This window comes from Nomascus leucogenys, chromosome 9 (genome assembly GCF_006542625.1).
Source record: "Nomascus leucogenys isolate Asia chromosome 9, Asia_NLE_v1, whole genome shotgun sequence".
Taxonomy (NCBI): domain Eukaryota; kingdom Metazoa; phylum Chordata; class Mammalia; order Primates; family Hylobatidae; genus Nomascus; species Nomascus leucogenys.
In genome coordinates, this window is record NC_044389.1 from 96,083,740 (window position 1) to 96,108,407 (window position 24,668).

General features: G+C 37.2%; 1 protein-coding gene across 1 annotated transcript in view; it reads right to left on the minus strand.

Moving 5' to 3' along the window:
* Nucleotides 1–24,668, minus strand: part of MALRD1 (MAM and LDL receptor class A domain containing 1) — a 682,931-nt gene that overhangs the window by 507,055 nt on the left and 151,208 nt on the right. The window contains exons 15-18 of the mRNA XM_012499583.2: nucleotides 18,725–18,877; nucleotides 18,192–18,297; nucleotides 17,338–17,705; nucleotides 12,851–13,263 (exon numbers count right to left, since the gene is read on the minus strand). Of these exons, the coding sequence (XP_012355037.2) occupies nucleotides 12,851–13,263; nucleotides 17,338–17,705; nucleotides 18,192–18,297; nucleotides 18,725–18,877 (1,040 nt within the window). The remainder of the gene's footprint in view (nucleotides 1–12,850; nucleotides 13,264–17,337; nucleotides 17,706–18,191; nucleotides 18,298–18,724; nucleotides 18,878–24,668) is intronic.

Below are 24,668 nucleotides of genomic sequence, written 5' to 3' on the forward strand. Positions count from 1 at the left end.
GCTTTTTTTATCTACCTATATACACAGATACTGTCTGATGAAGATGATTGATACCAGGTATGGTATTTGATGGTATAGTTATTTACAAAATAATTTATCCCTTATGATCTAATGCAATTTTCTTCATATTACACCTGTATATTTAAATACTTCCTTGTGAAGTATTTAAATAGCCTTGTGAAGGCTAGCCAGGCGGCTGTTAGCATATCCAGTACATTTCTGCAAATTCCAAAATGGCAAATAAAACCCACAGTTGAAATTTCAGCGCTCTCTAGAGTCCCTCAGCTGGATAGCATAATCACAGCAAAAATCTGCAACATCAGAGGTGGCCGCCCCAGACACAAAGTCTATGTTTCTCATTCCATTCTACCAAATCTAGTCAGAAGTCTGGGTGAGGGGGCTTGGCAGTATCTATGAGCAGAAAGCATTCAAATGGCTGGTATATGTGCTTCCAGAGAACTAAGAGAAAAAGAGAGGGAGTGAGGGAGGGAGCAAGAAAGAAGAAGGAAACTCAAGGAGAGAGGAAGGGAAGGAGACTGGGAAGAAGGGATGGAGGGAGCAAGGGAGGGAGGAATAAAGGAAGGAAATTATACCAGGTTTCAAAACTGGCCACATCCTGAGAAGGGTTAAGAGACAAACTGGATTTAAAGCATTTATGTTCATACTTGGTATTTTTCTTACCCATTCTTGCAAATTAGTAATTTAAAAAATTTCATTTCCACAAATCCAAGTGTTTTCTTGTTGCTCTCTCTCCTCTCTTTCTTTTTCTTTCCTTCCTTCCTGCCTTTCTTCTTTCTTTTCAACATAGGTTATATAAATGTGTGAGAGCTATCATTAGTCTACACTAATCATCAGGATTTTCCTGCGTATTTCCAATTAAGATGACCCATAATAATATTCTACTGTAATTTTGGAGGGCCCAAAATACTAGATGGCATTTAGTGTTTGGGAAACCATGACAAGTCTAACAGGACTTAAATAATAAATCTATTAAGACATCTGATGTATTTTCTTGCCCATACACTCTTTAATGAGGTCTGCCTGACCCTTTCTTCTTCCCTTCTGTAGTCATGAGTTCTTCATACTGAAAACTAAGCTTTGCATCAGTGTTTGACAAAGAGGTGACATAATAAACTGTAGTTATATTTTAAATTCAGCTCAAGACGGTAGATGAGAAATCTAAGACTGTAAAGTGAGATTTAGCATGCTGTTCAGTAAGCAACAAATCTGAGTGTTGCTCACACAGGATTCATACTAACAGGCTCCTTCCAAAACCTTTCAATGCAAATTCTAGCAAAGGCACACTTGGAAGAAAAATGTTCCATGAAGCTGCATATGTAATTTATACTTTCAGCATTCATGTATATAATTTCAGGGAAAGTGGGATCAACTTAACATTATTAAACATGGTCCTACGTTATTTACAACATAACTTCAGAAACATTTTATTACCAGAAGTATTAAAAAAAGGATGTACCATTTAGGATTTAAGACACACCCCACAAATGAAAAAACAAATTATATTATAAACAACATTTAAAAAAAAAATTATGCTATCTCTTTCACTACAAAATCCTCCTGGGGGAAAAATATATTTTCCTTCATTATTAAAGGATGTTATCAGAGCACAGTGGAATTCTTCCAGATTTAGTCAGAAGGTTCTCTGGAGTTGAGAGATCTGTTGGAGAATATTTTCTTTGAAAGTCCATGTCCTTATCCCAGGCCTACATCATATATATATAAACAAACATTTCAGAGAAAGAGGCCACGTTAGGAAAAAGTGGGTTGAAGATTGTAAGACCCGGTTTCTGGGTGCCAAATAATTCACGAGTTGGAATAAGCTGGGTTTTTGTAACACTTCTCTATGACTGCCATTGATACTGAACTATGCCAAGGAACTCAGTCCTACCAAGGAAAAGCAGGAGGAAAACAGGTGTAAGAAAACATTTCCTGTCAGTGTGTCCAGAGATCGCATGAATCAACAGCTGCTCCTCATGAAGCTATCAATTCGTAGCTGGAGGATCTAGAATGCATCTGGGTCAAATTATTAAAAAGAAAGTTCTTCTTAAGCTAGTTGTAATGGTAGCTAATTTAAAAAATTAATGTTCTGCGATTCTGATAAAAACCTATGTGGTTGAACCAACAATAAAGGTGGCTGAAGATATTGGTATGAAATCGTTATTTTTCATTATGTACCTGGACGTTCATGTAAGAAATTATACTTTTGGAAGGTCTGTAATATGCTCAGTGTGTAAGAGTTGAATCGTTTTTAGAAGTTATTGTCAGGATTTTGCTTTAATAGTGTAATAAGGTGTCCATTATCTCGCTCTCATTTTCATTCAACGGCCTCTACATATTGGGCCTGGCTCAAAGGTCTTTCCCTCTTGGAATATAACTCCTCCCATGTCCCTCTACATAGGCTATTCTATAACAAATTATTTTGCTGAATTGATTTTTCAGAGACTTCATGCTAGCAGTAGAGAGCCAGGAGAAAGTGACATGTCCTATATAAAAGGCCTGCTAGAAAAAGAAGTCAGCACTGAGTTCTAAGGATACTGAACAACTTTTTAAAAAATAAAGCAAGCCATATTAAACACATTAGTTATAATCAAATTGGATAAAACAACGAGAATTATCCAAGAAGAAAAAGTGCATCGACTGTCTAGGTTTAAAATTATTTAAAGCTGCCATCCAAGGACCATCTATCATAACAAATACAGTAGTCTGTATTGACACAAAGTTTTAGTGATAGACGTAATTACATTCTTCTGCTGGTGGTGTTCTGGAATAAATGGAATATCTGCTGATCAAATCCAAATGCATCCCATAACATTAGTACGTAAGATCCCAGATCTGCAGGCACTATCTCTTTCTCAGATCCACACTTTCAATATTATGTTAGTTAAAATGAGATGTTAGAAAATGTCTTTTAGACAAGAAATATTGGCTGAGTATGGTGGCACATGCCTGTAATCCCAACACTCTGGAAGTCCAAGGTGAGAGGATCTCTTGAGCTCAAGAATTTGAGACCAGCTTGGGCAACATAGTGAGACCTCATATCTATAAAAAAATTTAAAAATTAGCCAGGTGTGGTGGTGCACGCCTATAGGCGCAGCCACTTGGGAGGCTGAATCAAGAGGATCACTTGAGCCTGGGAGTTTGAGGCTGCAGTGAATTATGAACATAGCACTGAACTCCAGTCTGGGCAACAGAGTGAGAACTTGTCTTCAAAAAAACAAAAAAGAAGACAAAAATAGGAAATATTGTGTTGACATATGCGATGGTACTCTTTCTTATATAAACTATTTCTTTGCAGTATTCTAGGGGATTGAAGACAAATTTACCATTTAATAATTTAGTATGGCATATTATTGCATTAGTATAGCATGTTATTATATAATTAGTATAAGTGACCAGTGCTGCAACAACCACATTCCAAAAAGTATTGTGATCCTCCAAAGTCACAATGTCTAAATGACATTATTCTCCTTCATAAGACCATTATACCATAATTTTTCAGCACCATGAAAATCTACAAATGCCCTCTAAAATATATTTAGAAAACATGTGGGAAAAAAATAGATACAGTTTCAGAAGGTCATATATTTTGAAAATTAGCCTTTTTGGAATAAATTATTCTTTATGACATATAAATAAACACATTTTTCAGACTAGTGGGGTAACACTTGGATCAGTCAAAATAATTAGATTACTAAAACTTGTCGTCTTATTAGAAAAATGGTTTACTCAGGGAATCATTGGAATTATTAGCCTTCAAGTTGCTACATATTGAATCTGATCAAAATAAGATAATATCATTTCATTTTTCAGTATAATATCTCCGTAGTATTTTTGTTTATTATTTAATACGTGATTATATTTACTTCTGTGAATAATATGTATGAAGATCATTACAGTGTCAAGATCACTGGGTTCAGAACATGGAAACCTCAAGTATATTCTTTTTTCTTAAATACCTATAAGACTTTAAAGAAGACAGAGTTTCTCGACTCTAATTTCTCTATCTGTAGAATAAATGGGTTAGACCAAATAACTCCTTTCTGCTTATAAATTTTCTAATTATATGACTGAGCTTACACCTGGAAAACAATCTATCTCCTGCATAAATTAATGATGGAAATGAAAACCACCATGTTTCATGAAATTAACCACACAAATATTAACATCAACTGCTCAGAAGGACTTAAGTGCAAGTGTCACAGGAATTCTGAAGCACAGAGAACTAAAAATAAGAAATATAACACTCTTCGTATTTTCAAAGAAGATTTTAATAATTTATGTAAACACAGTAGCCTGTTCATAAGAAAAAAGAAAAGTAACGTCTTAGCATATTCAGGGTTCAACCAAAACTACTACTTGAATGTAAATCAAAGTAATATTCACCTAACTGTCATAATTGGCATGAATAATTTTAAGTAAAACACTTTTATTTGATACTAAATGTGAACAATAAGCCAAAACAGAGAAAATTAATACATTGATCATTTATTGAAACTGAAATAAAAATAAATATATAATTATTGAAGTCTCTTATATACATAAACCAATCACTGCTTAAATGAGCTGACATACTAGCTCCATAGTTTCAAGTCACTAAGGAACTCTTATGAACGCAATAAAGAAGCCAGAATTAAGCACAAATAATGATTTACTGGAAAGTTCATGGCTTTCTATCTACTAATTAGGAGTACAATCATTCAGTCAAACAGCCACTCAGCAAACATTTAGCATACAGCTTCTGGATACCAGGTACTGGGTTAGGTGCTAGAGCAACAAGGAAATAGTCCCTGCATTCAGTGAGCTCACAGGCAAGTAAACAAGTAAGTATAAAGACTGCATGATTGGTCAGGAGCAGTGGCTCATGCCTGTAATCCCAGCACTTTGGGAGGTCAACGTGGGCAGATCACGAGGTCAAGAGATCGAGACCATCCTGGCCAACATGGTGAAACCCCGTCTCTACTACAAATACAAAAATTAGCTGGGCATGGTGGTGCACGCCTGTAGTTACTTGGGAGGCTGAGGCAAGAGTCACTTGAATCTGGGAGGTGAAGGTTGCAGTGGGCTGAGGTTGCACTACTGCACTCCAGCCCGATGACAGACTGAGACTCTGTCTCCAAAAAAAAAAAAAAAAAGACTACATGATAAATGTGTATCTACAAAGGGCACAAAGGAATGAGTAGCTAATCCCCTGAAGGCATATGGAGCAGTCAGTGTAAGCTTCAGGAAAAGGTAACAGAAACTGAAGTAAAAATCTAACCTGAATCTGAAAAAAATGAGTAGGTACTTTCCAAGCATGTTTCAGGGGAGAAGTTGCAGGATGCAGAAGTCTTCCCAAGTATAAAAAGAGAATGAACTCTGGACTACTGGCAACTTATGGCACACAGGAATCAGTAAATGTAGGGATGAGAGGCACACAGAAATATCGGCAAAAACAGGAATTTTGACTTTATTCCATAAATCATGGAAAGCCACCAATGGGTTTCAAGTAATAAAATACTAAGACCAGGTTTGCACTTTAGAAAGATCAATTTGATTTCAGTGAGGAGGTCCAAAAATGAGAGCAGCAAGGCCAGACAGAAGGTACTATTGCAACTAGCTACGGTTGGAGATGCAGACCAAAACTAAGGTGAAATCATTTAGAAGAAAGAACGTGGATATAAGAGCCATTGGTTTGGCCTCTCCACATCCTTTTTTTTTTTTTTTTTTCTGAGACGGAGTCTCACTCTGTCACCCAGGCTGGAGTGCAATGGCATGATCTCGGCTCACTGCAAGCTCTGCCCCCCGGGCTCATGCCATTCTCCTGCCTCAGCCTCCAGAGTAGCTGGGACTACAGGCGCCCGCCACCATACCCAGCTAATTTTTTGTATTTTCAATAGAGACGGGGTTTCACCGTGTTAGCCAGGATGGTCTCGATCTCCTGACCTTGTGATCCACCCGCCTCGGCCTCCCAAAGTGCTGGGATTACAGGCATGAGCCACAGCGCCCGGCTGGCCTCTCCACATCTTTACTGTTATATTGATAACATGGGGATGAAAATAAATATTATTTGTATTTAAACTATTATTGTTACGTGAAGATTAAACAAATAGCATATTATGATAACATCCGATGTTCAAGAAATATTCATTAAGTCTTGAAAATAGGAAACATGAAAGGAAGGAAGAAAGGAAGGAAACAGGGAGTGGGGAGGAAGGGAGGAGAAAGGAGAGAATATGGGAATGAGAGAGGAGGAAAATAATAAGAAAGAAGTAGAAAGCTACGTACAATGGCTCATGCCTGTAATCCCAGCGCTTTGGGAGGCTGAGTCAGGCAGATCACAAGGTCAGGAGTTCAAGACCAGCCTGGCCAATATGGTGAAACCTTGTCTCCACTAAAAATACAAAAATTAGCTGGGTATGGTGGCAGGCATCTGTAGTCCCAGCTACTCTGGAGGCTGAGGCAGGAGCATCACTTGACCCTGGGAGGCAGAGGTTGCAGTGAGCCGAGATCACACCACTGCATTCCAGCCTGTGTGACAGAGAAAGATGCTGTCTCAAAAAAAAAAAAAAAAAAAAAAGAAAGAAAGAAGTAGAAAAAGATACAGCATTTCTTAATCAGCAGAAGCTACTCTTATTTTTCAATACTCTACCTTTCTAATGTATCACTGAAAAGGAAAGAGGTCTTGAATAATTGACTGAAGTCAGAATAGGTAAGGCACTGTGCCTGTGAATATATGAGAGGCCTTAAAAAGTTCATGGAAAATGTATATTATGAAAAAAACTATGCAAAAATTTCAATTTTGGCAGCAAAATAAACTCATACTAATTTATTATAGCATGTCTGAACAGGATCTAGTTTGAGACAGTAAGAAGGAGTAGACATTAGTTTGAAAAGAGCCCCTAGCAGAGCAATGTAAATTCTGCTAAACTGAAGCAAGAACAAACATTAGACTTTGATGAAGCTTGGGTGAAAGAACGGTGAAATCATTGATGCTTTACAAGAAGCTTGGGGGAACAATGCACCAAAGAAATCAGTAGTTCACAAGCGGACAGCTTTTTTAAAGAAGAAACGAGATGATGTGGAAGATGAAGTCCACAGGGACAGACCATCCACATCAATTTGCAAGGAAAAAAATTAATCTTGTTTGTGCCCTAACTGAAGAGGATTGATAATCAACAGCAAAAACAATAGCCAACATCATAGACATCTTAACTGGTTCAGCTTACACAGTTCTGACTGAAAAATTAAAGTTGAACCAACTTTCCACTGCATGGGTGCCAAAAGTGTTGTGCCCAGATCAGCTGCAGACAAGAGCAGAGCTCTCAATGGAAATTTTAAAGAACTAGGGTCAAGATACTGAAGCACTTCTTTGAAGAATTGTAACAGAAGATAAAACATGGCTTTCCCAGTATGATCCTGAGGACAAAACACAATCAAAGCAATGGCTACCAAGAGGTAGAAGTGGTCCAGTCAAAGCAAAAGGGAATCACTCAAGAGCAAAGGTCATGGCAAAAGTTTTTTGGGGACATTCCAGGCATTTTGGTTGTTGACTTTGTTGAAGGTCAAAGAACAATAATATCTGCTTATCATGAGAGTGTTTTGAATAAGTTAGCCAAAGTTTTAGTGGAAAATACCTGGGAAAGCTTTAGCAGAGAGTCCTCTAACACCACAATGTTTCTGCTCATTCCTCTCATCAAGCAAAGGCAATTTTGTGAGAGTCTCAATGGGAAATCGTCAGGCAACCACCTTACAGCTCTGATTTGGCTCCTTCTAACTTCTTTTTGTTTCCCAATCTCAACAAATGTGTAAAGGGCACCCATTTTTCTTAAGTTAATAATGTATAAAAGACTGCATTGACATTGTTGAGTTCCTAGGACCATCAGTTCTTTAGGGATGAAAACCGAAGATCACATTTTCAATGTTTATCTTTTAACTTCATTTTTCCACAAACTTTTTGAAGTTCCTCCATACAAATGAGCACTTACAAAATAAGCAGAGAGTCTCATTCAATGGACAGGAAGTTCTGTGCCACCTAAAAATTATCTTAAGCAAGTTCAATGTGTAGCAACAGATTGTATTGATAAATACCAGTTAGGTTGACTTCTGCAATGACCATGATGGAGTAACAAGAACTAGACTTTCTGTCCCTCCTGAAACAACCAAAAAATGGCCAAAATGTATGCCACAAAAGTTTTCAAGATGCTATAAAGTCAGTCTCAAACAAGGTGAGCCTATCAACTGCCCTAATTTATGCCTGGAGAAAGTTTTCCAGCCCACTACTCCAGGAGAAGAGCCCACGAGGAGCCCATTGTCCTCCCTGAGCTGAGGGGACAGAGCTGAGAGTCCACGGAAACTATGTTGACATGAGCTCTCAGGACAGGGTTTCTGAGAAGGGGCTGCACAGAAAGAGAACTCCAGAGCTCTGCAAAGGGTCCCCCTAAAGTACATAGCTAAATACTTGTTAGGACAGGCCTAGAGAAAAGTACCTAAGGTTGGGGAAAGAACACCCAGATAAGATGAAACGTAACAGTACACATTCTCACCAAGGTCCAGTAATAGTGCTTATTTTACCAGCCAAACCAGAAACACCTCAAGATTCCCAGGGATACCCAGAAGGGTCTTGCCTCACTAGTTGGGAGTGATTAGCTCTAAAATGAAAACTGGTCAGATCCCACCTAATGAATTTTTAAAGCAAGACCAAAAAGAGTCAAACTCTTTCCAACTAAACTTAAATACATACCAATACAAAGATCAAGAATATTTATATATACTTCCAGCACTCGATAAGATAAAATTCACCATGTCTGACATCCAGACACAAATTAGCAGAGACACAACAGTAACAACAAAAGACAGAAAAATATGGCTCATAATAAGTAGAAAAATCGGTTAGAACTGATCCAGAGTAAATCAAGACGCCAGAATTATCAGTTAATAACATTAAAATGCTTATTAAAACAGTATTGTATATGTTCTAAAATAGAGACATGCAAAATAACTAAAGGAGGCCGGGTGCCGTGGCTCACGCCTGTAATCTCAGCATTTTGGGAGGCCGAGGCAGGCAGATCACGAAGTCAGGAGTTCAAGACCAGCCTGACCAATATGGTGAAACCCCATCTCTACTAAAAATACAAAAATTAGCTAGGCATGGTGGCATGCGGCTGTAGTCCAAGCTACATGGTAGGCTGACAGCACATTAGTCATTAAAGAAGAAAAGATAGACACCTCTCAAAATAAAATACAGAGAGAAAATAAATTTTTAAAAAACATGAACAGAGCAACAGTAGACAGTAAATTTCAAGTAACTGAATTTTTGTGTAATCTAAGTTCCCAAAGGAGAGGAGAGGGAAGATGTGAAAACATTTGGGACTTTGAGTAAGGCAAAGCTTTCTTTGATATGACCCCAAAGCATGATTTATAAAATAATATACTGATAAGAAGAACTCATCAAATTTAAAAAAATGAATCTGCTCTTCAAAAGAATCTATTAAAAGACTGAAAAAACAAGCTGCAGGCTGGGAGAAAATATTCGCAATTCATATATTTGATAAAAAGCTTGCATCAAAAATATATTTTAAAAGCTCAAAATTTAATAATGAAAAACAAACAACCCCATTTAAAACTTGGGTGAAAGACTGGAACAGACATTTCAAAGTAGACATTTGTTTGGTAAATAAGCACATATGCTCCACATAATTAATGCTTAGGGCAATGCAAATTAAAACCACAATGAGACGCCACTATCTATTTTTAAATAGCTAAGATTAGCATGACTGATAATAGTCAGCCAAGCCCTGGCTTGGATGTGGAGAAGCTGAAACTCTCATACACTGCTGATGGGAATTAAAAAAGTGTAAACTTTGAAAAACAGTTTAAGAGTCCCTTAAAAAGTTAAACATACTTCTGCCATAAGACTCAGCCATTGCACTCCTGGGTATTTACTCAAGAGAGATAAAAGTAGGTGTTCATATAATGATATCAACACAAATGTTCATAGCACATGTATTCATAATAGCCCAAACTAGAAACAGTCTAAATATCAATCAATACATTAATGAATTAACTTGCTTTATCCAAATTAATTATGGATACATGCTATAACATGAATGAATCTCAAAATAATTGTACTAAATGAAACAAGGCAGACTCCAGAGGTAAAACATGCAGAGAAAAAAACATAAAATGCCAGACAAAAAAGTGCATAGTGTAAAATTTTATTTATATAAATTTTTCGACTGTATAAATTACTGTACAGTGACAGAAAGCAGTTCGGTTGTTGTTAAGGGCCAGGAATGAGGGGCCAGAGAAATGTATTAAAAAGAGGCCTCAGGAAACTGGAGGTGAAGTATATTTCCAACACCTCGATTGTGTGCTGATGGTTTCTAAACTTTCAATATATTTAGTTTATTATATGTTATACAAAATAAAGCTTGTAATAAAAATCAAAAGATTGAACTGAAGTTTCATGTGTAATGATTTCCTGAGCCTTTACTGACCCTGGCACACATGAAAGCACTGGCTGATTATTTCAATTGACGTTGACAAGTAAACTGGTTCCTATATACTTACATGTACAATTTGTTCCTATCCTATTTCTTTCATTTTACAGGAGTGATCTTGAAAAATCTCTACATTTTTCTTTACGCAAACACAGAATGAGTACCTCCTATCTGCTGGTAATTCCACCTACCATATCACAGTTAATTAAAATGCTGGTTGTTATTGCTGCTGTTTCTGAGTATAACAGAAACTATGTCTATCCATTACGCAATGGAGAAAAAAATATTCTTTTCCTTAAATCAGCGTCCCACCCCGCCAAACTTCTTTTTTTTTTTTTTTTTTTTTTAATTTGTGAGGAGTCATGTTCTGTTGCCCAGGCTGGAGTGCAATAGCGTGTCTCGGCTCACTGCAACTTCCACCTCCTGGGTTCAAGCGATTCTGCTGCCTCAGCCTCCCAAGTAGCTGGGATTACAGGTGAGTGCCTGGCTAATTGTTTTGTATTTTTAGTAGAGATCGGGTTTTGCCATGTTGCCCAGGCTGGTCTTGATCTCCTGACCTCAAGTAATCCTCCCGCCTTGGCCTCCCAGTCTTGGGATTACAGGTGTGAGCCCCTGTTCAGGCCCCATTTTTTACTCACTGGATGACAAACCCACACAGCATGGAGAATCTCTGATTTCATCTTTTTGAGCCTGAATCTTATTATTATTAATTTTTAAGACTAAAAGGAGCCTTAGATAAAATCAATCAGAACACTCCATTTGTAACCCAGCGTGGGTCTCAAACCTCAGGTTTCATGTTTAAGGTTCATGACGAAAGTGTTCCTTGGTTAGTCCCACGTCCATCTGGCTATGAAGCTGCTTCCCTGCAAAGTTGATTTTCTCCTGGAAACTAATCCTTGAGTAAATATCATAAGAAGGGCTTATCCACTACATACTAGCTTGAGGCAAATTATAATTGACCCAATGAGACCTTAAGAATTAATTTGAAGTGGATAAGCCATTATTACATAAAAGTCAAAGGACTTCTTTTCCATTTCATTCCATATGATTACATGTATCTTATGTTTGTGGCAGACCAGAACGATGCCACACTGATGGGGGATTCATTCTCATGCTTACACATACCTTACGCTGTGGCGGAGCCAAACGATGCCACACTATAGATGGGGGATTCATTCTCATGCTTACACATACCTTACGCTGTGGGGGAGCTGAACAATGCCACACTATAGATGGGGGATTCGTTCTCATGCTTTCGGTTTATATCTATCTGGACAAATCTCCCATTCCAATGTGTTCTTCACTGTACAATCTACATCTATGACTTTTAGAAGACTTCAAAAGGTGGCCTGGAGCTAAGTTCTTGGTTACAAAACTGTTAACTAGATTTAGACATTTAGATAGATATAGTGCTTTAAATTTGGGTAACCAAAGAAGTTTAGTACATGCAAAAAAAGTTTAGCCAGGGACAGGTAAGAAGTTTTTTTCCAGTATATTATGTGTAGATCAATTTGACGATAGGATGAAAGAACAAATATTCAAGCCTCCTGCATGTTATAGGCTCTTTGATATGCTGGAAAGTAAATAAATGTTCATTAATCAGAAACTGTGAGTTCTGGTCCAAATCCCAGTTCTGCTGCCCATAAGCTATTTGGCCAGGGATAAACAACCAGTACTCTAAGCTTTGTTCTTTGAATCTACAAAACTGGCTGAAAGGACTTCTGGCTTACCAAAATCAGGAAATTGCTGAGAGAATCAGATAATATATAAAATTCCTTTACAAAACTGTTAACAGCCACATAGGCATTTGAGCTTGCTATAGTAAGTCTGACTTTTAGAAAACAACAGGTGAAATCTGAAGTAAAGAATATTCCCCCAGTAGTAAGGAGAACTATATTCAAACTCTAGCTCTTCCTAAGAGGAACTGATTGTTGAATAAAGCCTGGATTTCTGTTACTTACCTATAAAATAATAAAAATAAAATGAAATATGTAAAATCACAGATTTCAGTGTCTGTGCTTTTTGCAAAATATCAGAGATTGTGCAAAACTCTTCTCTCCACTTCCAGGTTGTTCATTTCAGTAGAACAATTACTTGAAATTGGAAGGACCTGCAGCTGTTTCCAATGGCCACATGTTCATCTTCAGAAATTCTAATCTTACATTATTGGGGGTAGTCAAGGAGGAAACAATGTAAAGAGCTTTGATACACCCTCAATTAAATGATAAATGTGTGTCAACGTAACTTTGATCAAATTCCACTTGCTTTTAATTCAAGAATACAGCTATCTTTCATATTCCTTAGACATTCAGAGCATTTCAAATGTACATTATAAAACCCATTATCCATACCTGAAAGGGCTGCCTGCTGGAAATGTTGAGGTGTTTCCTAATCCATCTGTTGCCTTGATTCCCAAATATCTGCCACAGCAGCTGTCCCCTTGAGTCACTCCAGATTCGTTGGTAGATTGCCAACCTATAAATGCGCTTTCCAAACATGTGGTAATAGAAGCGGAAGGTGCAGCCTTTTGTATCAGTGGCATTAAGGATTGGGCTGAGTAAGGCAGCACTGTCTTGAAAAGCCTGCGGCTCTGAAGATTCTATGTAGAGATAGTGTCCTTTAGCTGTGCCCAGAGTGTTATCTTTCAATGGCCCTGTGTTAAGTGTTGGAGTCGGACCCTGGTTCCTGGTCCAATCAAAGTCATCTTTTGCATCTTGTTCCCAGTTACAGATTCCATTTTCAAAATTACACTGCAGCTCAGGTGCTGAAATTCACATGAAATAAAAGCAAAAGATAATTAGGGACAAAAATACATGCAACCACATTCTATTTATTAATATTTAAAGAATGCTAGTTGATACTTTGCTCATGCCAAGGTAAGCCATTTTATTTTTAAAATCCAACACTGAAGTGTTTTTTTTAAAAGAGTTTTTGTTTCTAAATGATATATCAATTAATAATATTTTATGAACTAAAGATGGAATTGCTTTGGACATTTTTTTCCATATATTTTTTATGCACATCTCTTCTCCATTTCTGTAACCATAACTCCAGGCAAATGATCAAGACCCCATGCCTGGCTCACTGTGAGAAACTTCTGGCTCAGTAGATTTCAACCTCAACTGAATGTTCCAAACGCCAGGGAACATTAAAAAACAAACAAACACTAAAGCCCAGACATCATCTCCAGAGGTGTTGATTTAATTGCTCCTAGTGGTAAAGCCATGCATTAGGATTTTTTGAAGCTCCCTTGGTGATTCTAACAGGCAGAGCTGGGAACAATCATGTGTTAAAAATCACCTGGGGCTCATGGTAAAATTGCTGACTTCATAGTAAAACACTGAAACAGATACTACCTTATTAGATATAGGGTGAGGCCCAGAAATCCATTTTTGACAAGCACCCTGATGTAGATCTTTTCCTGACCTCATTCCCAAAATCTGTCTTTGGTTCCATCCCGTCCCAGATTCTAGTGTCCCTATGCATCAGTGCCAAATAACAACCCTTCAATGGCAGTATTACCACTTCCTTCTCGAATCCAAATTCTTTCATGCATGCTCATAGAATCTAAACTTAAATAAAAACTCCTCTTTCAAATTCCACTTCTCTCAAATTAAAATGACTGCCTGGTCCCTGCTATTCTTTCCCATAGCCTGCACCATCTTTCCCATGTATTCTAAACACCCCACCTCTTCCTCCACCTCTGTTTACCCTAATGTTAGGTATGTGCCTTGCCATTTTTTTGCTGTGATTCATCAGTATGGGTCTTTTCTTCTCACTGGATCATAGCTCCTTTGAGCTGCAGCTTTTTCTTTCTTTTTTTTTTTTTTTTTTGTATTTTACTTTAAGTTTTAGGGTACAGCTTTTAAACTTCCAACTGCCTTCAGTCCCTAGACCAATTCTGACTTAGGAAGAGTCTTAACAGCAGTCTCGCCTTATCTGATGTTTTGCTTTTAGCAGTTACAGCAACCCACAACCAACTGTGGTAAAAACGTGTGAAATGGAGAATTCCTGAAATAAGAAATTCATACATTTTGAGTTGCAGGTCATTCGCAGCAGCCTGATGAAATCTTGTACCATCACAAATAGTAGCTATCTCAGTTATCAGATCGACTGTAACAGGATCACAGTGGCTGTGGTTAAGTGTCACCCTTATTTTACTTAATAATGGCACCAAAGTACAAGAGTTATAGTGCAGGCATATTGTTTTAATTGTTCTATTTTAATAGTAGTTGTTGTTAATCTCTTACAATACCTAATTTATAAATCAAACATTATCAGGCTGGGGGCAGTGGCTCACTCCTGTAATCCTAGCCCTTTGGGAGGCCAAGGCGGGTGGATCACTCGAGGTCAAGAGTTCAAGACCAGCCTGGCCAACATGGTGAAACCCCATCTCTACTAAAAATACGAAAAAATTAGTTGGGAGTGGTGGCAGGCGCCTGCAATCTCAGCTACTCAGGAAGCTGAGGCAGGAGAATCGCTTGAACCTGGGAGGCAGAGGTTGCAGTGAGCAGAGATTCTACCACCTTAGTCCAGCCTGAGCAACAGAGGGAGACTCTGTCTAAAAAAAAACAAAAACCAAAAAACAAAACAAAAACAAACAAACAAAAAACTTCCTCATAGGTATGTATGTATAGGAAAAAGCATAGTATATATAGGACTAGGTACTATATTCTCAGTTTCAGGAATCCACTGGTGATCTTCGAAGCCCCCAGGTAAGGGGGAAGTCTAACATAGTCAATAATTGAAAACTCTATCTAAATTTCTAGGGTAATATAGGAATGTGTCCATTTTTCAAATGATATTCACTGTAGAATAAATGGTATAAAATGGGCATTTGACAGTCTTTGGAAGAAGGGGACAGGTTTTAGAATTAATAAGTAGTTCTACATTTTAGCTTCATTTACATGTTAGTTTTTTTTAAATAAATGTCAACTGTCCTTTGTTCATCTTAGTAATGACACTTGGTGCCAAAAGTGAACAAATACTCTGAAACAATAAATAAAAGGGTATGTGAATAAATGCAGCCAGGCGAGAATAAATCATCTGTCTTGGAAAATCACGGAAGAGGAGCTTAGACCTAATGAAGGGAACCAAGTGAGTAAATGTCAAGTGGGAGACGAGCTTTCTTTTGATATTTCCTCACTTGTGACTAATCAAGCCCAGCTGTGATGTGAACTGGGGGGGACACAGTGTACCCTCCAGATGTCAGTCTTTGGCTGTAGAGCAGAAGGTGAATGGCAAGTTGCTGCGTTTCTGACATAAAACTGACGCTAAAGCAAACACATTTTTCTATCGTCTGTCTTGGTGCTGACTGCACACTCAAACTTCATTTCCAAAGAGAATACGCCTAGCTCCACCTTTCCATAAAAGACTGCATCTCTCAATGTATTTCAGGAAATCCAACATGGATTTGTGGATCTCTAATGTATGCTATGTAATGAAGTAATATGCCTTGATGGAAAGCCGTGTGAGAAACTGACATTCTTTCACTAATCCATAATCACAAGAAGTATTTTGATACTATAGTTGTACTCCCATTATCACATCCTACTAAGTGAATATAGGGAAGTTTGAGGGGTAATTTGCTTATTTTTAGCAGCACATTAACATTTTTTAATGAGTGGGATTTAGAGAGCTTGAAAAGATGAGAAGGCTTTCTAAATTTGCAAAAATGAATTGGCCTTAGGAAAAGTTACACTTCATATGATAGTCATTGTCAAAATCACCAATTTTAATTATATCCACTCAAATATTGGTGTGTAAATTTCATGAGACGCATGGTAATTCTGAGTTTAATAGGCCTGACTTTGATATGCCTTTGATAATATGTGTACCAAAGATTACATATATGCAAAACTCTCTACGATGATTTATATGGAAATTTCTTAATGTTTTCTATGATGTAGTAAGCATTTTATATTTCTACTTTGGCATAATTAGCATCCATATTTCATGAACAGAAATTTAATACATAAAAGAAATAATTTACTTATAAAATAAATTTAATAAATAAATTGCATAATTTATAAAATAATTTTCATATATAAAATATAAGTAATTTATAAAATAAATATAATATTCAAGTATCTTCAATTTTAAAAATCATTTCTATTTCTGGATAAGGAATCTGAGTGGAAGGAAAGATGTAAACTTTTTCTTTTCTTGACAGGGTTTTGTAACTCAAAAAAAAAAAAATCCTATTAACTTCTAACTTATTTTCTGCACTGCACCACTAAGTGCAGAGGGCAATACTGGAGCTAGGTTCAAATTGTACTACTATGTACTACAAAGGCCTGCGAATCTGGCCTTCCCCACACCTTCATCCTCATTATAGTTTGGGCCCTCTTTCCCCTTCATCTCCTTGCTCCAGCCACACTGGCTATTTTCCATCTGCCTTGCAGCCACATCTCAGGGTTTTTAGATACATGCTTTGACTTGTGATTTTTTTAGATCTGATCTAAGTCCTAATGTCTAGAAAGTCCAATGCCACTATTATACAAAGTCACAGCACTCTTCTTCATCGTTCCTATCAAAGCTACCATTTCATTTTTCTTTATTAAATATTTAGATATTTGTCTTTCAATAAGATTGTAAGCTCCACAAGGGCAGGGACTCTGTAGGTGTGTTTATCATCGTATCTCTAGTATTTGGTATCTAGTATCTAATAAATCCACTTAATAAATTCTGATGGCTTGACTAATTAACCACACATAACATTCATCAGCTTTGGAGCCATGCTTATTGTTATCGGTTTGATTGGCAAGACAAAAGTGAATTCATCAAGGTCAACACTTTCAAAATGAGAAGGAGAATCCCCCAACCAAAAAGAACTTACCACAGTTGACTTCATCAGTACGATCACCACAGTCATCCACCAGATCACATAACCGAAGCTTTTCTATGCAAGCCCTAGTGTGGCGACACCAGAAATGATCCAGCCCTTCACAGCTCTCAGCAGGAAGAGGGAGAGTACAATTATCAAATCGGATGTCATCAATAGCTGAGACCCCATCATAAATGCCCAGACTGACTTTATCTAATGACAAATGGAAGGGCTGAGAAAGGCGCCCTAGCTGAATGGTTGCCTTCGACCATTTTTTGCCCTGATTGTATAATACTCTCCAAATCACTGTTGAGTCATGAGATTTTTCCATATGTAGCTGCAGCTCAGCTGCTCCTACTGACAGGCCGTAGTTATAGAACCTAAAAAAGAGTAAATGTAACAAATGGAAGTGATTTATACAATAGACTACATATTTAACCTTTAGACTTTCCTACTCGGTCAACAGTCAATTTTAATGAGTTATCATAAGACACTTTTCTTTCCTGCAATAACTGTGGCTGTCCATTTGCAAGGGCTTATCTACTGAGGCACACACTCTGTGGTTCTCACAACCCTGGGAAGTTGTCTCAAGGAGCTCAGTACAGAACAAGAGGAAGCAATCTTAATTAAATTATAATCCATGGTTGGAGGGAAAGAGCCCCTTTCATCTTAAGAAAGAAAACAACATATACTGAGAACACGCTGCTAGGTAAAATTAAAATCATATGAATTAAATGCAATAGCTATTTTTGGAGTAAAACCAGCAGTAAACCGCAGAAATGAGTAAGTGCAGACGTACGCCCGCAAACACTTGACCACTAGGGTAACTGTTTAATATATTGTTTAAATATTTGTTTAATATTTACCAGAAGGAAAGTATGCATCCAGGTCCTGTCTGGCTGAAAGTTGGGCTCTGAAGCTTAGCAACTTGCCACAAGCTGCTGCTTTTCTTCAGAATGAACATAAAATGCCCTGTTGAGATACAAAAACAAACCCTTCATTAACCTATTGGATTCTAAAATGAGACATCTGTCTCTTAGCCCTACACTGAGCAAGATCATTGTTTAACTGAAATTAAAATTATACAATAAACAATCAATCAGTGACTCTTAGTCAAATTTGCTCTGATAAATGTTGAACCACTATCTACATCTCATGCTAAATGATACCAAAGACAATGGGTAGTTTCAGCTAGTTCAGCCAAAAGTATATCTATATGCTTATCTGTACCAGCCATAAAGGAATCAGTCCATGCAGACAGCATAACTGTAATTGACAATATTCGACTATCCAACTGTTTGTTGTAGTTATCACAGAACCGTACCAGCTTCCCTTTCTCTTCTGAAGTCTAACTAAACAGGAAATAGCAGTGGTTAGAGAGTCCCTGTTTGCTTCTTACCTTGAGATGTGTTGAGACTATGATCCTGAGGTGGAGCCTGGTGCTCAAAATCAGCAGAAAGTTCACTCTGAGAGCTCCATATCCAGTCAAAATGGTCACCACTAATTGCTTCAAACCAACCACAGCTGTTTGCTTCAAAATCACACTTGGAAACTGAAGAACAAAAATGTGGCTCTTATGTTGGCTCTCCAAACTGCTCCCACGCTTTGAAAAGGCAGAGCTCAAATACAGTTCACCTTATTATGCTTCTGTACGTACATGAAGGGCAATGAGGGACACATTTCAGAAAATAAAAAAGATCCTTTCTCATTTGCAAAAATGGAGCTACACTTTCCACACCGGAGACTGAGAAGGCAGAATTCTCAATTTAAGAAATACAATTTTTTTCCGAATATTCTGAGAAACAACATCATTCAGCCCGATTGCTTATAGAATTGCCAAGGTATGCCTAACTCACTCTGATACTCATGTTAGTTTCCCTGCTACTGTTACATCAGCTGGGAGGCATCATTGTTCCTACAGGGTATTTCACGTTAAATCATGAAAAGCTGCTACTTCTAAACAATTTAATAAGTGAAGAATCCCAGATACACTATATTTAATACAATGTGTACCCCAGATTTTTATACAGCTTAATATTTCACAAAGTGTTATATGCATTGCCTATTTGGTGCAGAAAATAATTTGAACTATTTTTCAGATAAACATGCAGAGAAATCAGTTAAATTACACAGAGATATTTTTGAAGAGGAAGAGGAAAAAAGGAAGAAGAGAAAGAAAAAGAAAGGGAAATTATAATGTTAGTAATGTAATAGTATAGCTGATAGTTATTGAACACTTTGTGTAACAGATCCTGTGTGGAATATATATATCTTTTTTTTTTTTTTTTTTTTTTGAGACGGAGTCTCGCTGTCCCCCAGGTTGGAGTGCAGTGGCGCAATCTCGGCTCACTGCAGGCTCCGCCTCCCGGGTTCACACCATTCTCCTGCCTCAGCCTCCTGAGTAGCTGGGACTACAGGCACCCGCCACCTTGCCCGGCTAATTTTTGTATTTTTAGTAGAGACAGGGTTTCACCGTGTTAGCCAGGATGGTCTCGATCTCCTGACCTCATGATCCGCCCGCCTCAGCCTCCCAAAGTGCTAGGATTACAGGCGTGAGCCACCGCGCCCGGCCGGAATATATATATCTAACTTTCACAAACAGCCATATAGGAAGGTATTATTGTTGTTGTTTTACAAAAGAAGACAGAGAGGTTGAGGGAAGTTATTAATGTAACCAAGGTCAAATATTTAGGAAGTTGTAGAGTGGGATTGTAATCCAAATATTGTGACTCCTAGGCTAATATTCTTTCTGCAACTGTTGACAATAAGTGTTAACTGTCATTAGATTGAAAAAAAAGTAAAGCAAAAAGGTATAATCTGAATTTGCTTGGCGTGAACATTCAGCTGTTACTACATAGACCAATGCAAAATGAAGTTCATTTTCATTGATGATGATTACACTGAAATTCTTAGCCATTGGCTATTTTCAACAAAGAATATAGTAATAAACTGCATAGACATACCCTTGTAAAATAAATTAGGAAGTAAACAATGAGTTTAGGGAAAAAAAAGTATAAACTAAATCACTAAATGAGATTACAAAATTTAAAATTATAAGGGCATTTTAATGTAATAATAAAATTATAGGGAATTTAACCTAATTGTAAAAGCATTTTAATCTAATGATAAAATTATCATTTTGAATCCTGAAAATGCCTCTTATATACATGGAGAAGAATGTGAGGTAATAATATTATAAACAATTTATAAGTTTTTTACACTTTCTATGAAATGTCTAATTTCAAAACCATATTTGCTTTCTATCAAATTTCCTGGCCCAAATTTGGCCAGCAAACTAGTTCTGAATCTTATCAGAATCAAAGGGAATGTATAAGTACATCTATATATCTAAAAATAAATACTTTAAAAATGTCATGTCACTTTAATATGCAAGAGATAGCTATACTTCAGTATATAAAGACAATTAGAAACAAGCGAAATGAAAGAAGCTTTACTATATTTAGAGTAAAGATTTCTCAGTTGGGCACAGCGGCTCACACCTGTAATCCCAACACTTTGGGAGGCCTAGGCGATCTGATCATGAGGTCAAGAGATCGAGACCATCCTGGCCAACATGGTGAAACCCCGTCTCTACTAAAAATACAAAAATTAGCCAGGCGTGGTGGCATGCCCCTGTAATCCCAGCTACTCGGAAGGCTGAGGCAGGAGAATCGCTTGAATCCAGGAAGCTGAGGCAGGAGAATCGCTTGAATCCGGGAGGCTGAGGTTGCAGTGAGCTGAGATCCTGCCACTGCACTCCAGCCTGGGTGACAGAGTGAGACTCCGTCTCAAAAAAAAGATTTATCAAGTAAAGTTTAGAAATCTGTGGTAAAGCAAAATTATATACTGCTCAAAAATTAAAGATAATAACAGTAAATAATACAAGTTAGAAATAAAATGCAAAGGATATTTGTCTTCATATTATTAAAAGCTATCTATATAAGTACATAATATGCAAACAACACATAAATACACATAGAGTCCAGGGTTTTCAAAGTGTCTAGATGTCATTTCAATACCTGGGAAGCAAATGCTTTTGATTCTTATTTCAGACAATTCAGGGAACTGGATCTAGAAGTTATTGTTATGTAAATATGGGGAGAAAGCAGGTTATTGTTAATGTATAATATCTATCTCACATAGCTACCTGGCAAGGGAACCTTATTATCTGCTATCCAGGGAGATATTGCTATAGAAATAAGTGAATATTCGAATGGTAGTAAAATTTTAGAAATCACATCAGTGACTTTGTAGTTCTCTTAGATAAGACTCTTCAAAGATAATGATTTTTCAACAGATAATTATGCTGTTAAAATTCAGATATGCTTTTCTAGTATTTTTTATTCCTGTAGATTTAAAAACGCCCCTTGATTGATCATAAATGTAATAATCCATTAAATTAGTCTTCTAGTTAGCCATTAATTGAATATATAAATATATATGTGTATATGTAAACACACATGTATACATATATAAAATTTCTAAGTTAGAAAAGGAGAAATAGCCTGGATATGTTTTAAAAATTGAGATCCTAGGATTTTTCACTGCATTATTCACAAGCATTATTGACTTTCTCAGTTATCATCATTGGAATCCTCATTTTTGCAATAACAATTGCAATTAGCATTTACTCAGGGTTTAGTGTATAGCAAGCTTTGTGCTAGGGGCTGTTACAGGCATAATAGGATGCCCGTTGACACAAAATTTCTATTTAATAAAAATTATGCCTGTTTGTACTATGGCTATAGGTTGAAAACCTAATGATTCTACAGCAGCTTTTAGTTACTGTGAGAAAAACTACCTAAATGGCCTCTATTAATTATGTAAATATCATCACAGCAGTTGCCCCTGGAGAAAAGACGTTAGGTGATACTTGCTGGGCTGGCTCACAGGTCAATCCCTGTCATTTTTTTGAGCTCTTCATTGAGATAAAAGAAGATGAATTTATATAGAAACCAAAAAAAAAACCTCAAGCAGGAAGGGGAAAAAAAAAGCCGAGAATCAGATTCTTTCTTATTTCAGATTCACTGCCTTAGAACTTCTCTGATGGTTTAGGATGATTCTACCGAGGTTTGTTGGTAAGGAATAAACACGACGTGTACAAAAAAGAAGTCTGAATTCTGAAGTCTGAGCTGGTAATTTGGGCCTCACACAAGGATTTAAACATTCATAGGAGAAAATACGCCCTAACACATCATGTGGTTGAACTTTGAACAGCTGAACTCCTTCTGATATTAGCCACAGAGGCAAGATGCGCATGTTGAGTGAGAAAAACAAAATAAACCAAAAACAAAACAAAGGCTGAGTATGTGAGTAGCAATTTTAAAAAGTTAAAACCTAGAGCTGCCATTGTGACTTACAGAAAGATCTGAACCAGAAAGAACATAAAAGTAGAGTGAAAAATATCTGTTAATACATACATCATCTTATTTAATCCTCATGAAATATCAAAGAAAATATTATTGTCACTATTTTATTTTATTATTCTTTTTTGAGACAAAGTCTCATTCAGTCACTCGGGCTGGAGTGCAGTGACATGACCTCAGCTCACGGCAGCCTCAACCTCCCAGGCTAAGGCAGTTCTCTGACTCAGCCTCCTGAGTAGCTGGGAACACAGGTGCATGCCACCACACCCAGATAATTTTTTAAAAAATTTTTGTTGAGATGGAGTCTCCTCATATTGCCCATGCTGGTCTGAGGGCTCAAGGGTCCTCGTGCCTTGGCCTCCCAAAGTGTAGGGATTACAAGTGGTAAGCCACCATGCTTGGCCATGTCCCTATTTAATTTAATTTAATTAATTAATTTATTTATTTGGAGACAGTCTTGCTCTATACCCCAGGCTGGAGTGCAGTGGTGCAATCTCAGCTCACTGCAACCTCCACCTCCCAAGTTCAAGCGATTCTCATGCCTCAGCTTACCGAGTAGCTGGGAATACAGGTGCCTGCCACCACACCTAGCTACTGTTTGTATTTTTAGTAGAGATGGGGTTTTGCCATGTTGGCCATGCTGGTCTTGAACTCCTGACCTCAAGTGATCCACCCGCCTGGGCCTCCCAAAGTGCTGAGATTACAGGTGTGAGCCACTGCACCTGGCCCGTGTCCCTATTTTAGATATGAGAAATATGAGGTTGAAAGAGGAGTGACAGGTAATTTTTCAGTGCTCATTATTATTGTCACGATTCTAACCCAAACCTGATGGCAAAGCCTATGCTCTTAAAAATTGTACAGCTTCTATTAAGTTAAATCATTAATAATAATTATAACAATTTTTAAACAGCTATTCTATACCAAGCATTATGCTATGTGTTTTTAATGGAAGATGATACAAAATCAAAACATGCATGACCACGGGACACATTCTGGAAATAGGTGTCACACCATACAGTAATAATGGCTGCTAAGCCCACCACATTGACTCTTCTTGTTCCTTTAAAGATTTTTTTTTTCCTCTAGATTTTGTGACCCTGCCGAAAGTTGCATGAAGGAGGACAAAAGTTAACTGAATATTCTAGTATGTTGGCTTAGGTTCATAGAGGTTGTCCTTTATTTGATTAAGCATTTGCTATAAACTCCAAATGCATGAATACTATATTCTCTATTTTGGAACAGGTTCTGTAATGTTGTAATTCTTTTGAGTTTCAGGCTTTTCCATGCATTCTAATGGTTATGTGTTTGAAGTTATCATAAGGTTGAAGCAACTAAACTCTAGACTTCATCAATAGTTAATAGTCATTAATTATTTAAAATAAAATATACAATAGTAAGGGAATGTTTGCAAAAGTACCATAAAATTATTTTAAAGATGTCTATATAAATGAATAGAAATAATTAACTCTTTTAAAAATGCCGATACATAAATAATTAAATCATTATTGTATTTGGAATAAGAATAATTAATTACACTATTCTACCCATGGCTTAAAGGGTCTTCTGAGATCTAGACAATGCAGATATTATTAGTAGACAATTTCTCATGGGTCTCTTACGCTTCTGCACAGGTTATGAGCAGGGCCATTAACTGCCCCTTTGTTCCAGACTATCCTTTCAAGGATATTTAAATAGTAGAGCTATGAAAGACAGATAGTGACTCCCTTTACAACAGAAGGAAAGTTATTATCCTGTAGAATAAAGATAATGTCTCCTTCTAAAGAAAAGGTCAGACAAGTTTATTTGCAGCCTATTATAAAAGATTTTATTTCCATAAGTTTAGGCCTCTTTAGTGGTGATAGAAGCCTGCTTCGTGTGTACATCTATCTACCTGGACACCTCTCTGTTGGTCCTTTTCTCAGGGGACATGGGGAGCAAGAAGAACCAATGCAAATATGTTGCTCACAACATCTGCTA